At 41.8% G+C, this 20,129-nt stretch overlaps 1 protein-coding gene across 2 annotated transcripts in view; it reads left to right on the top strand.

Annotated features, from left to right (window-relative positions):
* LOC126245897 (replication factor C subunit 2) overlaps positions 1–20,129 on the top strand; it is a 50,172-nt gene that overhangs the window by 9,071 nt on the left and 20,972 nt on the right. For both annotated transcript variants that reach the window (XM_049948354.1, XM_049948355.1), the window contains exons 4-5: positions 17,302–17,497; positions 17,588–17,716. In XM_049948354.1, the coding sequence (XP_049804311.1) occupies positions 17,302–17,497; positions 17,588–17,716 (325 nt within the window). The remainder of the gene's footprint in view (positions 1–17,301; positions 17,498–17,587; positions 17,717–20,129) is intronic.

Below are 20,129 nucleotides of genomic sequence, written 5' to 3'. Positions count from 1 at the left end.
TGGTAGGGAACAAAATGAGACACACAGACCAGAACAGGGACAGACCACCTAGAAGACAGTGAGGTCCTACCCAAGCAATCGCCACAACAATGACAACATGGCCAAATGCAGCAGAAAGACAAATCCAAGACAAGACCAAAGAGAGTAACCAGGCGACAAGCAAGGTAATTATCAAGCAGTTCTGGCACAGCAAAGAAGGAGCAGACAGTATGAAGTGCAAATGCTTCACCGACCAGCTGTGCACTGTGCGGTGTCTATATACCGGGTGCGAGGAATGCTGTTGTCTGCCGTACTCACATGGCCTGACAGTGGCGCTCTCGCCTTGCAAGCACAGTGCTGCACTGCAGTGGTGCCTCCTAATGGCCGTTTAAGGGCATCTTCTCTGGTGGACATTCAACCTGCGCAGTGGCCTATACCAGATTAGTGACTATGAACTCCAAAACGTTTCAGAAAAAGTAAATTTTATAACAGTGACTTTTATCTCGTTTTGGCTGTTAATTGCATCAGTTCTTAAAGGCAACTGGTAATACTTGGAGGATATTAGACACGTAAATGTAAGCAGAATTGTTAAGCATAGCTTAAAGTTATTGTTCAGTAAAATATTGCAACAGCCACAATGCAGATCGACTGTGTATGCCAGGGCTTCATAACATACGTGCTCGCGGAGCAAGCTGTGAGCAGCAAGGCGCGAGCACGGAGCAGCGCGAGCACGCTACCCCCACTACCGGACCAGAGCGGAGAGTGGGGAGAGTCACATGGGGCACACAACAGCTGCCGTCAGTCAATGTAAATCCGCGGCCACCTGCAGGGATATCACTCACGAATTATTACTGCGACAAATGAAACAAATAAAGGAGAATGTACACGTGCCACATAATTTTATTAGCTTAATGTATGCCTCTACATTCGTATTAATTTGTGAACTGTTCCACAATAAAAGGTGTCACTGAAGTGTGGGGTTCTCGGTTATCTTGTACTTTTTGCCTTTTACAATTGCGTCTATGTTCGGAGTAATTGTTCTCGTGCATTGTAGGCGCAGCGTGCAGTTTAAATTTCTTTCAGACAATGCGTTTCTCAGGCGCGTCTTGTTACATTTCGTTGCAGAGAACAGTTGTTCACAAACGTACGTGGAACCGATCATTGATATTATTGTAGCCATCAGTTTGTGCAAACGAGGAAATCTATCCTGAGGGAAGCTTCTGTAGAATTCCAAAATGTTTTTCTTGTTCTGAAATTTGTCTCTGTATTCTGTCACAGTGCAGGTCAATAATTTCTAGTTGCAGCTCAGGATGAATCTCTTCAATATTCGCTGAATATGGAGAGGAGAACAGATCAGAATCACTGTCTAATGCTGTCAGATCTAGAAAGTGTTGATCAAATTCTTCCTTAATGGCATGTGAACAACGTTCACAGTCTTTGTGAACATCTTGCATGGATGATAATGTAGGAAAATGAGCTAGATTTCTTGTTTCCAGCTGACTCACCCAAAGTGTCAATTTCATTTTAAAAACTCGTATTCGATCTATGAAATGAGTAATTAGCAGATCTTTACCTTGCAGTGAAATGTTCAAAGCATTCAGATGGCTAATTAAATCTGCTAAGAACGCGAGATCACATTTCCATGAAGGCTCTTTCAATTCAGGAACACGCATATTATTTATTTCCATTAACATATTTATCTCATCTAATAGGCCAAAAAATCGATTTAATAATTCGCCACAACTAAGCCAGCAGACCTCGCTGTAATAAGGCAGGCTACCATACTGGCTTTCTACATACTCAAGAAAGCTTTTAAATTGCCTGTGTTGTAGCCCATGCTTCCTTACATAATTGGTTGTACGAAAAACAACACTCATCACATTTTTTAGAGTGATACTCTTTGCACATAAGTTTTCCTGGTGGATCAGCCAGTGAACGCCCCTTGTTTCATTTGGCACGGTCAGTTTTTGCATTTTCTCCTTCAACAGCGCAACGAAACCTGATTTTTCCCTGTCATCACTGGTGCACCGTCTTCAGACACTGAAACTAAAGAATTCCACGACAATCCTATATTTTCAACACTTTCTTCAACACTACTTAAAATATCACCTCCGGTTGTAGTGATGTTCATGGCTACTACATCGAGGAGCTCCTCCCTCACCTGAAGATCTCTATTAACACCTCTAATAAATATGGCAAGCTGCGCTGTTCCAGTGAAATCAAAACTTTCGTCCAGAGCTAAAGAATACGCCATAAAATCTTTACAGATATTTGCAAGCTGGCTCTGGACGTCGTCTGCCATGTCCTGTATACGACGCATAATGGTCATGTTAGATAATGGCACAATCCGAAACTGTTCAACTTGAGACAGACACAAATGTTCCGCTGCAACTACCAAACATTCTTTTATTAAATCGCCATCGGTGATGGGGCACAGGGATTTTGCTAAAAGCAAAGCAATTTTGTAACTCACTTTGAGAGCTGCCTCAGCTGATTTTTCTTCGTCGTCCAGATCTTCTTCGTATAGCTTCCTTTTAAGTTTTATAACTTCCTGTGCACGATCTGGTCCATCGCATTTTCCACTTATGTAGTCTTTCGCGTGGTACGACATATAGTGTCGCTGCAAATTAAATTTCCTAAAAGAATTCAGCATTTTGTGACATACTAAACATTTTGCAACACAATCTCTTTCTGTAAACAGATACAAATCCTCCCAATGGGGGTTGAACTGCTAAAGCATGGTTGGGGTCACACAACGGCGACTTGACGTGATTCTTAACCAGAGAAGTGACTGTTAGAGCTGATCGTAGTACTTTAAACGTTACACAGTCGGCGCGAATTCAATAGGCACGCTGCGGCCCTATCTAAACGAGCGCGCGCATTTCCCCTCCCTCCCCTCCCTCCCTACTCCGCGACCTTGCACGCTCGCGAGCACGTGCCTGAGCAGATGTGAGTACTCGCGCTCAAAACCAGCCAGTTGTTAAGCCCTGGTGTATGCTGTTCTCAGGTGCAGGATGAGTTAGTTGCTGTTAGTAAACAGCTGGAAATTGTCCCTACTACTGTCAAGTGATTGGAAGCTGCTGTGAAGAGACGTGTTTAGAGGGCTAGCAAGTCGTGATAGAGGTGCCAAAGGTACCTTAAGCACTACACTCTCCTGTGGTTATCATCTCAAGTACTGGAAGTACAGGATCCATTTCAACTTGACCATTTGACTGTGAGTGGTGTGTCAATGGTAGGTGCAGGTGCCCTGCACAGGGGGGGTAGGGACCAGCGAGAATTCAGGGCGCTTCACCCACCTCACTAACCAAGAAGTTCGACATGCCATCTTCCAGTGAAAGTGAATCTGAGCTAGTGAGACTCACTTCGCCTATTGAGAAACTTGTTGCATCTCATGTCAAGGGTAGGAAAACAATAAAGGGTAGGAGTCTATTAATAATCAGCAGTACAACCGTGGAGCAAATAAGGGAAATGGGGAGGAACACCATGTGCACTCAGTGTGTGCGCCTGTAGGCCTGAATACAACACCCTGAAGAGGCTATTCCGGCAGCTATTGAGGGGCATGGAGCAGCCAACTGTAGATTGTAGCACACATTGGAACAAATGATTCTTCTCATATAGGCTCTTAGGTCATACATTTGTCATTCTAGTGACAGACAGAGTAGGTTGAGAATATCAGCCTTCCACATGGGGTTTAATTGAAGCCTCCAATCTGTAGCATTGTCCCCAGAGCTAATTGTGGCCCCTTGATTCTGAGTTGAGTGGAAGGCTTGAATCAGAGGCCACAAATGTTTTGTGACAAGCTAGGCTGTGACTTCTTAGACTGGGGCCAAATGTAGGGTCTCCCTAAATGAGTAGTGTGTGCACTATATAGAAGAGGCTGCTTCTCAGATAGCGGACTGTGCTGAGTGCACACAAGGGCTTTCTTTTTTTTTTTAAAAAAAAAAAACACCTTCACAAACCCGTCAGTGCTTCACAGTTGCTAAATATGTATGGGAATTGGATACACATATAAATTTCCCCCCCCCCCCCCTCCTTCTCTCTGCCCATCTCCTCCTCTTCTCCCCTCCCCATTCATCTCCTCCTCTTCCCTCCCTATGTCCATGTGGAAGACTTGTGTTTCATTGGTAGAATACTAGGGAAATGCAATAAGTCTACAAGGAGATTGCTACAAAACACTCATGTGACCTATCCTGGAATATTGCTCAAATATGCAGAACTCAGTCCAAATGGTCACAGATTTGTTTGACCCATGAGAGAGAGTCACAGAAATGCTGAAAGAACTGAATCATCATATGTGTGGAGAGATTCAAACTATCCTATGAAAACCTACATAGAAAGTTTCTAGAACCAGCTTTAAGTGATGAATTTAGGAATACATTACAACCCTTTACATATCATTCCCATAGGGATTGCAAAGACAAAATTAGATCAATTACAGTGCACAAAGAGGCATTTAAGCAATCATTCTTCCCCTTCCAGGAATGTGGGTTCATCCATCTCTCTCTCTCTCTCTCTCTCTCTCTCTCTCTCTCTCTGTCTGTGTGTGTGTGTGTGTGTGTGTGTGTGTTTTACTCCAGCTTAAAAAAGAATTACTCCTAAAGGTGGCAAATTTTCTTTCTTTTTTTGTGTGCCTATCGACAACTCAATGCTTCAACTTTTTGATAAAAAGTAAGTTCATTTTACGAAACTGTCTGCCTGTACATATGTACTTTCAGGGTGTATACGACCTGGGAAAAACCCAGGAATTTTTTCATCCGGGAGAAAACCGGGAAAAACCTGGGAATTTTTCATTGTTTTAGCTTTCAGTTAAATTTTTGTTATTTTGACTGGTAAGAATTGATTCTCTAGCAAAGAATGTTACTGTATCCTGCTACTGGAGAATGATTGTGCAGAATAAATTATAAACGAGAGGGAAAAAAATAAAACTTTAGTGGCAAAGGAAATGCGCAATTTACAGCAACAAAACCCTGAGCACACACAAGCGTCTGCAGATAGTAAGAATATGTCAAAGGCCGTTGGGCGAAGACTGTGTAATTCTTCATAACAATATACTGCTTGCTATGAGCATGACGTCACAACTGTTCACATTAGGTTCGTTTGACCATTTGCCAGCGGGCTGATGCGCATGCGCAGTTGACCCGCATATGAGCAGTACCTACTCCCGCTTTCCGCTACTTGAAGTGTGGCTGTTAGCTGTACCAGCAGTATCCTCTGATGCCCTGTTTCTTTTATTGTGTAATGTAAGCTCTCGTAGTGCTTTATACATACGAACATGCGGGCTTCCTACACCACTGCAGCTACGTATGCGCAATAATGCCTGTTTTCTGGCTCTCTCTGGCAACTGGTAAATCAAACCTTTTTCTAACAGTCTCCGGATAGTATTGTGGAAGGTGGTTTGAAAAGCGTTTTATTCAAAGTAAATTTCTTTTTACGCAAGATGAATTATGTTGGTGTGAGAAAGTGGGATGAATTTCTAAATCACAGAGCGTTTAAAACTGAACACTTTGAGGACCAGCTACTTACAAGAATTTCGAGGAGCCCAGGCATTTATGTTATAATTTTATATTTACTGGCACATTTGTGTGATGTATCTTAAAATATAACACACACAAAAAAAGATCAATATTAAATGTGAAAGTTTAGCTTCTGTTGTAGCTCGTTAGTCTTAGAAACCAATATTATATGTGAAAGCTTAGCTTTTCTTGTAGCTATAGTATGTATACCGTATTAATGTAAACCGTTAACTTTTCCTCTTTGTGTGTTCGCACTACGTAACCAGTGATCTTGCCATTGGCTGACGATAACACTTGTTCTATGCTCTGAATATCTGCTGTCATCGGCTGGCGTGAGATATGATTGGCTCACAAAACAACATCGCAAGCTCGGTTTCAGTGCTCCGGAAACTAACTCGCTGTGTTTCGTGCAATACGAATTTATACTTTCGTAATACGAAAATATGCAGCGTATATGTTGCTGCCAATCAAAGGTCTAGCCAAAACTTCTCTCCTTGTTTTTTCATTAAGTCTTTCCAAAACTTCTCTCCCCCGTCTTTACTTTTCTTCCGGGAAGTTCTACGCCAGTGTATAAAACGTTAACCATTCAAAGGATTGATAAGTTTTACAGTTCCGTGGGGAAAATCTATGCAAAACCTACTGTCACTTAGCCCGGGGAAAAAGCATATTTTTAAACGGGATATCCGGGAATAATCCGGGAATTATTTTTCCTTGTCCCCGTATACACCCTGACTTTGCAAGCCACATGCTGTGTGTTGTGGAGGTTACATGATGTACCAGCATCATTTTCCCCATTTCCTATTCCACTTGCAGATGATATGCAAGAAGGAAGATTGTCTCCATTGATCTGAATATGGCTGTTGCTGTTGTTGTCGTTGTTGTCGTCTTCAGTCCTGAGACTGGTTTGATGCAGCTCTCCATGCTACCCTATCCTGTGCAAGCGTCATCATCTCCCAGTACTTACTGCAACCTACATCCTTCTGAATCTGCTTCGTGTATTCATCTCTTGGTCTCCCTCTACGATTTTTGCTCTCCAATACTAAATTGGTGATCCCTTGATGCCTCAGACAATGTCCTACAACCGATCCCTTCTTCTAGTCAAGTTGTGCCACAAACTCCTCTTCTCCCCAATTCTATTCAGTACTTCATCATTAGTTATGTGATCTGCCAATCTAATCTTAAGCATTCTTCTGTAGCACCACATTTCTAAAGCTTCTATTCTCTTATTGTCCAAACTATTTATCGTCCATGTTTCACTTCCGTACATGGCTACACTCCATACAAATACATTCAGAAACGACTTCCTGACACTTAAATCTATACTCGATGTTAACAAATTTCTTTTCTTCAGAAACGCTTTTCTTGCCATTGCCAGTCTACGTTTCATATCCTCTCTACTTCGACCATCATCAGTTATTTTGCTCTCTAACAAGGGAACCTCCCCATCGCACCCCCCTCAGATTTAGTTATAAATTGACACAGTGGATAGGCCTTGAAAAACTAAACACAGATCAATCGAGAAAACAGGAAGAAGTTGTGTGGAACTATGAAAAAATAAGCAAAATATACAAACTGAGTGGTCCATGTGCAAGATAGGCAACATCAAGGACAAGATAAGCTTAGGAGCGCCGTGGTCCCGTGGTTAGAGTGAGCAACTGCGGAACGCGATGCCCTCGGTTCGAGTCCTCCCTCGAGTGAAAATTTTACTCTCTTTATTTTCGCAAAGTTACGATCTGTCCGTTCATTCATTGATGTCTCTGTTGACTGTAATAAGTTTAGTGTGTATGTTTTGCGATCGCACCGCAAAACCGTGCGATTAGTAGACGAAAGGACGTGCCTCTCCAATAGGAACCGAAAACATTTGATCGCAAGGTCATAGGTCAACCGATTCCTCCACAGGAAAACACGACACTGGTGACGGCATGTGCATCACATGACAGGAATATTTTGTCGACCCACCTAACTTGCACACTTGGCGAATGGGTAAAAAGATTCTTCTACCTTGCCCGATTTAGGTTTTCTTGTGGATGTGATAATCACTCCCAAAAAAGTGATGAAAACATAAGAGTTTGTCACATAAACTGCAACAAATGAATGCAACAGCTTCACAGTCGCACAGTTTTCCCTGTGCTCTGTCAAAACATATGTTTTATACGTCTTCAAATGTTTCTGTGCGTAGACTGTCAAATTCTGCATGTGTCCAAGTAAATCTCAACATGTCCTGGAATTTTGGAGAGCAAAGTTGATTATGTGTGAGTGCCTGAACTTTGATAATTATCTGAAAATAAAAAATTAAACTGTTCACTCAAGAGAAGATTTGAACCAAGGACCTCTCGTTCCACAGCTGCTCATGCTAACCACGGGACCACGGCGCTCGTAAGCTGAAACTCTCCTTGATGTTGCCTAGCTTGCACATGGACTACTCAGTTTGTATATTTTGCTTACTTTTTTTCATAGTTCCACACAACTTCTTCCTGTTTTCTCGATTGATCTGTGTTCTGTTTTTCAAGGCCTATCCCTGTGCCAACTTATAACTAAATCTGAGGGGGGTGCGAATGGGAGGTTCCCTTGTAAGTAGCAAAACTCATCGACTTCTTTAAGTGTCTCATTTCCTAATCTAATTCCCTCAGCATCACCCGACTTAATTTGACTACATTCCATTATCCTCATTTTGCTTTTGTTGATGTTCATCTTATATCCTCCTTTCAAGACACTGTCCATTCCATTCAACTGCCCTTCCAAGTCCTTTGCCGTCTCTGACAGAATTACAATGTCATCGGTGAACCTCAAAGTTTTTATTTCTTCTCCATGGATTTTAATACCTACTCCGAATTTTTCTTTTGTTTCCTTCACTGCTTGCTGCTAACTTTCTCTAAATTAGTATTTGTGGTCTCTATGTAGCATAAGAGTTGCTGGAACTAATACTTTTTGTACTTATGTTAGTACATTAACTCTAGCTCTACAATTCACAGTAAATTTTTTGGAGTGTTTCCCAGGGAGTTTCTCGAGCATTTCTCTGACGCTACAACAAAGACTAAGCAAGCACAAGATCTTCTAATGTTCCCACTGTTCCATTAATCCCAAGTGATAAGGCCAAAGATATATAAAAAACACCTGAGAACAATGCTTTTGTAAAAGACGACTGCCTTAGTGAATTACACTACCTTAGGATTCTTCTGATAAAGCTATCTGACAGTGTCCGGTTTCCTCATGGCTAGATTTGTGTGTTTATTCTTTAATTGCTCTGTACAAATAGTCCTATTTGCTTGATGATTGTGACTGATCGCTAATCATCTAGTGAGGTGATACCTGATATGTTTGTCTTTTTCCACACATTACATTTATGTTCAAGGTCAGCTTCAAATTTTGCATCAAGTGTGGATCATATTATAGTAGCCTTAGTTTCATAAGAATTTACTAATAACATGATCTTCCTGTATACAATATCACTGTCTGCAAACAGCTGTAAGTAGCTAAAAATGTTGCCTGGCCCACGTCTCTGGTATATATCACAAACAGTAATTGTCTTACCACATTCACATATTCTGCTAGAAATGGAACTCTGTTCTTGACAGTAAAGATGATAACTGCCACTAGAGGGTCAGTACAGCCTGGAACACTCTTAATGTGTGGTGTTACTAATAATGAGTAAATAATAGAGTATGATCTCTTGACTTCCTAAAGCTTGTTGAGATTATCACTGTTTCTCGGTGTCACCTAAACCTATTGTCATAATCTTTTAAGAGTACTATAAAATTGTAAGGCAGAATTGCTGGCCAGTACTGGCCTTCAGGAGGCACAACTCAGTTCTGTTCATAGAGGCACGCAAAAGGACACAACTATATCAGTTTTAATAGCTACTGGTGCTTTGCTTGTAGAGGAGAGAGGGATAGGTTGAGGAAGATTAAAAAGGAAAAAAAAAATTGTCACTCAGACCAAACAAAGGCTCAACATTTGTTAGTCACTATGAGCTGAGACAGGTGCAGTACTTTTCCATTTAAATAATGCAATCTGGAGTTCCTTCACTGAAAAGCCTTGCATAAATATGCTGTAATTCCTTCCATATTTCATTTCATCCTTGTACGTGACGCGGGATGGTCACACACATCAATGATTCTAACAGTTAATTAGATGGCAGAATCCCCATACCCATTTTATATGTTTCTAATTACTTCGCAGATAAGGGTTAAGTGTGTTTTGTTGCTGATGTCAGCATTTTTCTAAAAGATCTTCTTTCTTTTGGCTTGTGTTCTCATAATATTAAGGAAATTAATGCCATTAGACTTTTTATATTTTTAATGAAAATAATCAATTTTTGAAAATATAATGTAATTTGTTGGATAAAAAATCTACTCACCAATTGACGGCAGGGCACACATAAAAGGTGTTAAAAGTTTTCACACTTTCGGAGCCAGTTGCCCTTCTTTTAGCAGAAGAGTTGAAGGGGAAGGGAGAGGGGCAGCGGAAAAGGGCTGTTCAGGTTTAGGAAAAGGGGTAAAATTCAGAAAAGTCGCACATAACTCCTGTCGGGATGAGAAGGAAAGATGCCTCCCCCCTTTAGAACTTAAACACATACATCATCCCACCAACAGTGATGTGATCTTTGGAGTAGTTAGCTTTTGTATAGATGTGTGTGTTTATTGCAATTTTGATATGAACTTAGTGTGTCCTTCATCGCTTCCCACACACCACACTGATCCAGTAGTGAAGGTGGTTCTGTCCTCAAAAATATTGCTGTTGGACAATCATTAGGTCTTCCTATTTGCATTGACGAGGCATCATTTAGAACTATTAGACAGTCTGAATCGAGTATATCACCAGGGCTCCAACTAAGCAATGCAAAAATTATTGCCTACGTGGACAGGAACCGGAATACAAGCATTAATCATTCCAATGGTCTATATATTCAGGAGACGGATAGATTCCAAGCCAGCTGCATGTCAGGCATCCGTCAGTGTTTTCCAAGGATGCTCGGCAGATCCCGTCGAAATGGCTGAAAGGATTTGATCAAGTCACCTTATACGACAGGTGAGGTGACAGTATGTGTCTGGCAAATCTGTACTTTTATGTGGACAGGACAGCCCAGCAGTGGTTCAAAAACAACGAAGAGGAGCTCAGTTGCTGCAACAAAGAATGGGGCCCAAACTAAGTCATACATACAGAATGTTTTGGCCTTCGCAACATTGTAAATCAGAAGAAAATCTCATTTTTTATGAAAGGAGTCACAGAAGGCATGTACCAATCTCTTTAGGTAAAGGATGTCGCAGTAACGGAAGAATTCACCCAATAGTGAAGGAAATGGAGCAGAAGAGTTGGATGAAAGGGGTATGATTGACTACCGAATGTGACCCCTATGGCAGTTGTGAAAGACCATCGTGGCTTCACTTCCCTCATAAACCAGGTTGTAAGAGAAGATATACAGCATTTTACTGCATCCAGAACTGTTGGACCAAGTACAGAAAATACAGTGGCCATGAAAGTCGACTCCTTAGGTTAGGAGCTAATAGAGGATGTTCAAGAAGAGGTGTATCAATCTTTGGCATCAATTCCACCACCAGTTGAACACACCATGAGGAATGAACTTGGCCGACTATATGCTATCTTAACTGCTAATGGGATGTGACCTGATCAAGGAATGATGTCAGTAAGTGATAGCCATTCATTCTCTCTTTTTAGATGCTTTGAGATGTAGAATGGAGAAAAGTCAGATTAAGCAGCCTATAGTAAAACATTGTATCAACAATGGGGATCAGTGCTCAAATAGTTTGTTACCTGTTTAATAATGGTTAATCCGGGAGGAAGTGGAGAAGAAGCTGCAAAGTGACATAATTGAATCTCTATAGAGTCCTTTGGCCTCTGCTGTGGTCCTTGTGACAAAGAAGGATGGCACATGGAATTTCTAGATTGACTGACAAATGAATAAATTCTCAAAAAAATTTCTATCCATTGCCATGCATTGAAGACACCTTGGACTGCTTGGACACCTTAGACTGCCTGAAAGGAGCAAAATATTTCTCAACTATGGACATTTAGACAGATTACTAGTAAATCAAAACTGATTAGGTTGACTGGGAAAAGATTCCTTTCATTACTTCTGATGACCTCTGTGAGTTCAAAGCTATGCTATTTGGACTGTGTAACTCACCAGCCACCATCAAAGATATGATGGTCAACCTGCTTAGACACTTTTAAGTGGACAACATATCTTTGGTATCTCGATGACATTATCTTTTTGAAGACATTCGAAGAACATCTAAGCCTCTTTGACAACCATGTTGATGTGTGTTCAGACTGCAGGTTTTCACCTGGATCTGAAAAGGCTCCTCTCTGTTACTCAAGAAATAAAAATTTTGGGGCATGTAGTGAATGATGGTGGAGTCCATCCCAACCCAGAGCAAATAAGAGCAGTCACATATTTTCCGACTCCTTGTCACATTTGTGATGAGAAGTTTTCTAGGAAAATGCTTGTACTACTGATGGTTCTTAAATTACTTCTGTACTAAGGTACATCCCTTGCAAGAAGTACTGCAGGGAGGTGCCAGCTTTTCACGGAATGAGGTGCAAGAGAGCCTTCCTTTCCCTTAAGGAGGTGCTAACATCTGCTCCAGTTCTAGCATTTTATGGCAAGAATGATGAGGCAGAACTTCACACCAATACTAACGGCTTGAGATAGGGGCAGTTCTTGTACAAACGCAGGAAGGTGCTGAAAAGGTGATAGCTTATGCTTCCAGAGTTCTCTCAAAGTCTGAGATGAACTACTCTTCAACTGAGAAAGAGAGCCTTATGGTTCTTTGGGCCATCAACAAGTTCCAACTATATTTATTTGGCGAACTGTTTACTGTTGTGATGGATCACCATTCTCTATGCTAGCTGACTAGCCTGAAGGATCCACCAGGTCTGCTGGCTGGATGGATACTGAGGTTTCAAGAGTACGATGCCACAGTGGTATACAAAGTGGTCGCTGACTGTCTTTCAAAGAATCCTTTGGTGGAACAGAGCAGTGTGGACAAAACATCAGTCATTGGTGCAGTAAATGATATTGCTGCTGATCAGAGTGATGATCCAGCATTGCTTAAAACCATAGAATCCTTGAAGAATGAGGAACCAACCATAGTCGGCTCCCACTAATAAATGGAACGTTATAGAAGAAGTGTGAATCGATGGGGCGGAAATGGTAGCTAGTCATCCAGCTTAGCAGCCAGCAATCCTGAAGTATTTACACCACGTGACAACAACTGGTCTCATGGGATCCGTGAAGGCTAGACTAAATCAGATGTAGGTATCACTGACAAGGTCTCTACCGATTCACGAAGACACTATGGGAGCCGCTATAAGGAAAGGCAACTGTGGAAGCACGTGCTGCAGCTACCTCCGGAGCATCTGGTATCAATCCCACCTACAGAAACACCTTTCCACTGAATTGGGATCAATCTCTTAGGGAGGTTCCCGAAGTCAACAAACAAAAATCGATGGATAATAGTCTGTGCTGACTATCCTACCAGCTATGCTGTCACCAAAACTGCCAGTTGGTGAAACTCCAAAAGCTGCTCCATGTAAAAGATGTCATTTTGAAGCACAGTGCACGGTGTGATGATCTGTGATAGTGGAAAAGTTTCCCAGTAGAGACAGGTTTTGGAGATAATTTCATGTTGCGTCATCATCCACAGGATGATAACTGCTTACCATACACAGATGAATTGCCTCACAGAACTTTCTGATGAGACACTTGCAGATATGCTGTTGATGTACATTGATGTCAAACAGAGGTTGGGATACAACATTGCCCTTCGTGACATTTGCATACAACACATGGAAGAAAGACTCTACAGGCTTCACACTATTCTTTGTGCCCCACAGTCACATGACCAAAATGATAATGGTTACACTGTTCTTATTTCAACCAGACTAGACTCAGGTTGACTGTGTGAAACACTTCATCACCAGGACTGAAGAAGCAAGGCAGCTGGCTTGCATATTGAGCCTGGACACTCAGGAGCAAGGCCAGTAGCATTATAACTCCAAGCACTGGTAAGTGAGACACAGCTAGGGAGATTTAGTACAGATTCTTTACACTTGTGCAGAAAGTTTGAGTATTCCAAAAATAACTAAAGCACTACTTTTGTCTGTATTGTATCCTTTGTTGCTTGTTGGACATCACTTACAAAGTTGAGGATTATGATGTGCCATCAGGAAGACAAAAGCATCGAAGCATTGTCCCTGTCCTCTGTATGAAGCTCTACTGCAGTCCAGAGACCAGATCAACAGTGGGAGGTTCAAGAAAACTGAAGACCCTCTCGATGATCTGGAAGCTTCGATGGGAGGGACTACCTTCAGGTATCATCGTAGTGAAGAGGATGTAACATTAACAGAATGTGTGGGCATGCCAGTGCTGCCAGCAGAGGACCGTTGAGAAGATCTAGATCCAGGGTGCTGTAGCCAGCTCCAATGAGAACTTACAAACAGCGCGTCACTTTTTCTCCAGGAGACAGAGCAATGCTGTAAACTGTGGTGCATGCAGTGTAGGGCAGTGTTTGGTGTTGCTGGCTGATGTGCTTTGGGTCACCAACTCAAACCTGATCACCAGCAATTATTTGTTATTGAATATTTATCATTTCTGAAAGATTCTTGAAGTGTCTTACATTTGTGTATATGGAAAATTTGATGCATGTGAAAATAGCAGCATTCTGGACTTTCAGATGTTCGTAAATGACAGCACTCTCCGTCCAGGAGTTCAGTTCTGTTCTGGCTGTGCTATGGTGTTCGTTGTAAATGTGCTTTCAGTTCTAAGTATTGTACTTCATTGGCATCAGATTTTGACTGGAGGGTCGTTACAATGTGACAGTATGGTAGTGAATGAGATTTAGGGTCCAATGGGGCAAGAGGAGGAGGAGAAGGTTATGAACAATGTATTTGCTTCTGGACTACAGAATTCTGATGTAGTCACCTGTAGTCTTGGTACGTGATGGACTGTTGAATTTGTTGTGGCATCTTTCTGTCATGTAAAATTGATGATTATGATACCAAAATAGTGTTTGTTGCTGGGCAGAGATAACACACCAATATATTAAAAGGGTTGCGAACAACCAAACACATGCGGATCACTGTCTCGATGTTTTTATTTTCCGCGGTGAATCTTCCACTCTACAGCGGAATACGTCCTGTTTTTTTAAACTTTATGGCAGATTAAAACTTTGTGCTGGGCTGGGTCTTGGATCCTTTTTCTCGGATAGTCCTCTTATTGGGTGAGATATATTGGCATGAGAGATAGCTTGCACAAGGCAACTTTTCAGGTTTGAGTCCCAACTTACACTATGTGATCAAAAGTATCTGGACATCGCCAAAAACATAAGTTTTTCATATTAGGTGCATTGTGCTGCCACCTACTGCCAGGTACTCCATGTCAGTGACCTCAGTAGTCATTAGACATTGTGAGAGAGCAGAATGGGACACACCGTAGAACTCACGGACTTCAAACATGGTCAGGTGATTGGGTGTCACTTGTTTCATATGTCTACAAGTGAGATTTCACACTCCTAAACATCTCTAGGACCACTGTTTCTGATGAGATAGTGAAGTGGAAACGTGAAGGGACACATACAGTATAAAAGAATACATGCCGACCTCATCTGTTGAAGAGGGTAGTAATGTGTAATAGGCAGACACCTATCCAGACCATTACACAGGAATTCCAAACTGCATCAGGATCCACTGCAAGTACTATGACAGGCAGAAGGTGAGAAAACTTGGATTTTGTGGTGGAGTGGCTGCTCATAATCCACAAATCACACCGGTAAATGCCAAACAACGCCGCACTTGGTGTAAGGAGTGTAAACATTGGATGATTGAACAGTGGAAAAATGTGTGGAGTGATGAATTGCGGTACATAATGTGGTGGTCCAATGGCAGGGTGTGGGTATGGCGAATGCCTGGTGAACATCGTCTGCCAGCATGTGTAGTGCCAACAGCAAAATTTGGAGGCGGTGGTGTTATAATGTGGACCTTTTTTTTTTCATGGAGGGGTGGTTGCACCCTTTGTTGTTTTGCATGGCACTATCACAGCACAGACCTACATTGATGTTTTAAACACCTTCTTGCTTTCCACTGTTGAAGAGCAATTAGAGGATGGTGATTGCATCTTTCAACACGTTGGAGTACCTGTTCATAATGCATGGCATGTGGCTGAGTGGTTACACGATAATAACATCCATGTAATGGACTGGCGTGCACATTGTCCTGACCTGAATCCTACAGAACACCTTTGGGATGTTTTGGAATGCCGACTTCATGCCAGGCCTCGCCGATCGACATCGATATTTCTCCTCAGTGCATCACTCCATGAAGAATGGGCTACCATTCCACAAGAAACCTTCCAATACCTGCTTGAACGTATGCCTGTGAGAGTGGAAGCTATCATCAAGGCCAGGGGTGGTCGAACACCATATTGAATTCCAGCAAAACCGATGAAGGGCGCCACAAACTTATATGTCATTTTCAGCCAGATGTCCGGATACTTTTGATCACATGGTGTAGGTTAGGATATATTTACGAGGAGTTGAGTGTAGATGTGGCCAAATTGGTAGATTCCAGAAGGAAGATTCGGGTAAAAGACCTGCCGATGCACTCACCCAGCACTTTTCCAGTTCTGACATGTGAATGTAGGACTACCTGTGGAATTAGTCATATCACATACACTAACTCTGCTGTAACTTCTGTACAGTGTTTTACATGGGCACCATCGCAAACCAGCTGCTCATCCAATGAATGCACACTGCGAAACTGTGACCAAGAACAAAGCTGACCCACCCAGTGACAGAACATGTTGAGCACAACATACACAACTTGCAAATCATTACATCACAACCTGTGCCATCTGGACCTAGACACACCAATACATCACCAAACCAGCCTGTCTGAATTATGTAAATTGTAATTTTTTAAAATATTTGCATCCACTTTCTTTCTTAAACTGTAAGTAAAATTTTGTTGTGCTCCGTATGGATAAAAAGTTGGAGGTGCCTCCCCAGTTGTAACTATAAGTTAATGAATCTTGTTTCATAATGCAAACCAGTAATTCGGGTCTCGTCTCCATCAGCGTGGCACAAACTTTAATCTGTGTCACTCAGTGCAAATAGTTTTTTAATCCAGTGACTGAAAGCTTTCTGGAATGCAAATATATACCAATAACTGAACTATGATTTCGCAGAGAGATTAATTTTAATTTTATATGTTTTCAGTACAGAGTCTGCACCCACTGTACAGTATTATTAAATGTTTCACAGTCTAAATGTTTATTTTTTTTTATTTTTTATTTTTTTTTAACCTTTAGAAAGTGGTGGCATCAACTAATTTTGCTTTCTTAAATACGTAAACCATCAATATCTTGCATTCCAGCCACATGCCTGACTGCCATACTTTGTTTGAATTAGACCCTATGTACTGGTAAGTTTTATAGCTTCTTCCAAAACTTCATCACCACATGCGATTTGCTGCAGGTGGTAACATTGTTTAGCATTAAAAAGAGTCACTTATCTAGAGTATAATGTTTCCATTCCATGTTCGATTAAAAAAAAAAAAGTTTACTACAATGAATAGTCCCTCACAGTACCACCCATTCCTCTGGATAGAAAGCTAGCACTATGGTGTATTTGGAATGCAAAGAGAAAAGAAATGCTTACATATAAACAAGATAAAATAAGGAAGTCTTTCATAAAATGTGGAATAATTTTATAATATGCACATTATTCATAAAAATTGAAGGACTGATGTTCATGGCGACTCTACATTAAAAAGTAATAACTTTCTGTTACAGTATGACAGAAGGTGCTCAGCAGGCTCTGAGGCGTACAATGGAGTTGTACAGTAAAACAACACGATTTGCGTTAGCATGTAACAACAGTGAAAAAATCATAGAACCAATACAGTCTCGGTGTGCTGTGTTGCGATTTGGCAAACTTAATGATGCTCAGATTCTTGCCAAAGTTATTGAGGTTTGCCAGAAGGAAGGGGTAAGAAACATCTTCCACAATTTACATGAGATTGTTGTTAAGTAATTGTACATGTGATTAGTACTTTTAGTGTATGTGTGTTTTTTCTAGGTCTCCTACACAGATGATGGACTGGAGGCAATTGTGTTCACAGCACAGGGAGACATGCGTCAAGCATTTAACAACTTGCAGTCAACATTTAATGGATTTGGACATGTCAGCAGTGAAAATGTTTTCAAGTTAGGTATTTTATTGTACTCTCACTACAGAGTCATTAATGTATTTTCCTATAAAACATGTATTTAGACGCGCGCGCTCACACACACACACACACACACACACACACACACACACACACACACGCCACTGTACAGCGCGTGACAGAGAATACTTCATAATGATTCTAGCAGTTTTGCGTCCTATTCCATTTACATACAGAGTAAGAGGATGATTATTTTCTATATGCCCCTGCACACCATAATCTCTCTTATCTTATTATCATGATCCTTATGTGATATATGTAGGGGCTTGAGAAAGTGAATTACATGTCATCCCATGCTAAGACAATCGCACTACAGGAGTGGCTTATTGTCAGAAGAGAGCACATGTTTTGGATTTCCTGCAGGCATGGTTCTGCTGTTGTACAGGTGTGGGAGTGAAATGGTGTGGCAACTGGAAATGTACTCCATAGTTGAAGTGTGCAGGACAGTAAGATTCTTGTGGGTAAAGCATCTAAATGCACCTAGATTCATGGTGAAATTCCGAATGTTGCATCCAGTTATAGTGAAATGGTGCGAACAGTTTGACCAAGGCTGCACAGACAGTGATGCTAATGAGGAAGGAACATCTTTCAGTGTGGGATTTCCATATTTCCGCCAAGCTGAAAGAATCCCTTCGGGAGGGGGGGGGGGGGGTTCCAATGATGACATTCGCATAGCTATTCTTCGATGGCTCTGCAACCGAGAAGCGATTTCTCTTGTCAAGTAATTGGTTGCTTAGTAGAACTTTCCAACCATTGTTTATAGAGATTGTTCAAAAGATATTGTACTGTATCTGTGTCACTTTGAAGTTTAGTGCAACATTCAATAAAAGTTAATTGACCTGCAATAATAATGTGTGACTTACTTTTATATAATCTCCTCGAACTATGTTGATGGTAGAATGGTTGCACAGTTTTCCTTGCATTCCAGTTCTTTAATTTTGCTCGACATACACACATCAAAAAAAGTTTTGCATCACCCCAGTTCCCAGAACTTCTGAAGATAGACGTTGACTGTGGATATTGTATCACAGATACAGTCGCTTTGACTGCTCAGAGATGTCACTAAACTTGCCCAAAGATGTAAACAACCATGCATGAGCAGCACCTATTAGACATAGGGGGTCTGACAGCCGGTCAGTTCCAGTCATTCCACCCGAAAGGAGGTACACGGCTCGTGTTGTAGTTCAACCATGCCTAGATGGTCAATATCACAGTTCGAGCTCGTCTGCATTGTTACTTTGTGCCAGGAAGGGCTCTCAGCAAGGGAAGTGTTCAGCTGTCTTGGAGTGAACCGAAGCGATGTTGTTCGGACATGGAGGAGATACAGAGAGACAGGAACTGTCGATGACATGCCACGCTCTGGCACCCCAAGGGCTACTACTGCAGTGGATGACCACTACCTACGGATTATGGCTTGGAGCAACCCTGACAGCGATGCCACCATGTTAAATAATGCTTTTCGTGCAGCCACAGGACGTTTTGTTAAGACTCAAACTGTGTACAATAGGCTGCATGAAGCACAAGTTCACTCCTGACGTCCATGGTGAGGTCCATCTTTGCAACCACGACATGCAGCATGGTACAGATGGGCCCAGCAACATGCCAAATGGATTGCATAGGAATGGCATCATGTTCTCTTCACTGATGAGTGTCGCATATGCCTTCAACCAGACAATCGTTGGATATGTATTTGGAGGCAACCCGGTCAGGCTGAACACCTTAAACACAGTGTCCAACGAGTGCAGCAAGGTGGAGGTTCCCTGCTGTTTTGGGGTAGCAAAAGTAAGGCCAACGAACACCACTGGTGGTCATGGAAGGCGCCGTAATGGCTGTACAATACGTGAATGCCATCCTCCGACCGATAGTGCAACCATATTGGCGAGGCATTCGTCTTCATGTACGACAATTCACGCCCCCGTCGTGCACATCTTGTGAATGACTTCCTTCAGGATAACATCGCTCGACTAGAGTGTCCAGCATGTTCTCCAGACATGAATCCTATCAAACATGCCTGGCATGGATTGAAAAGGGCTGTTTATGCACGATGTGACCCACCAACCAATCTGAGGGATCCATGCCGAATCGCCATTGACAAGTGGGACAATCTGGACCAACAGTGCCTTGACGAACTTGTGAATAGTATGCCATGATGAATACAGGGATGCTTCAGTGCAAGAGATACTAGTGTATACAGCAATCTGGACCACCAGCTCTGAAGGTCACACTGTGTGGGGGTACAACATGCAATGTGTGGTTTTCATGAGCAATAAAAAGGGCGGAAATGTTTATGTTGATCCCTCTCCCAATTTTCTGTACAGGTTCCGGAACTCTCGGAACTGAGGTGATGCAAAACTTTGTTATTGAAAATGTTACCACCTTTTATTCAAAGAT

The sequence above is a fragment of the Schistocerca nitens genome, chromosome 1 (genome assembly GCF_023898315.1).
Source record: "Schistocerca nitens isolate TAMUIC-IGC-003100 chromosome 1, iqSchNite1.1, whole genome shotgun sequence".
Taxonomy (NCBI): domain Eukaryota; kingdom Metazoa; phylum Arthropoda; class Insecta; order Orthoptera; family Acrididae; genus Schistocerca; species Schistocerca nitens.
This window is presented reverse-complemented; position numbering and strand designations above follow the sequence as displayed.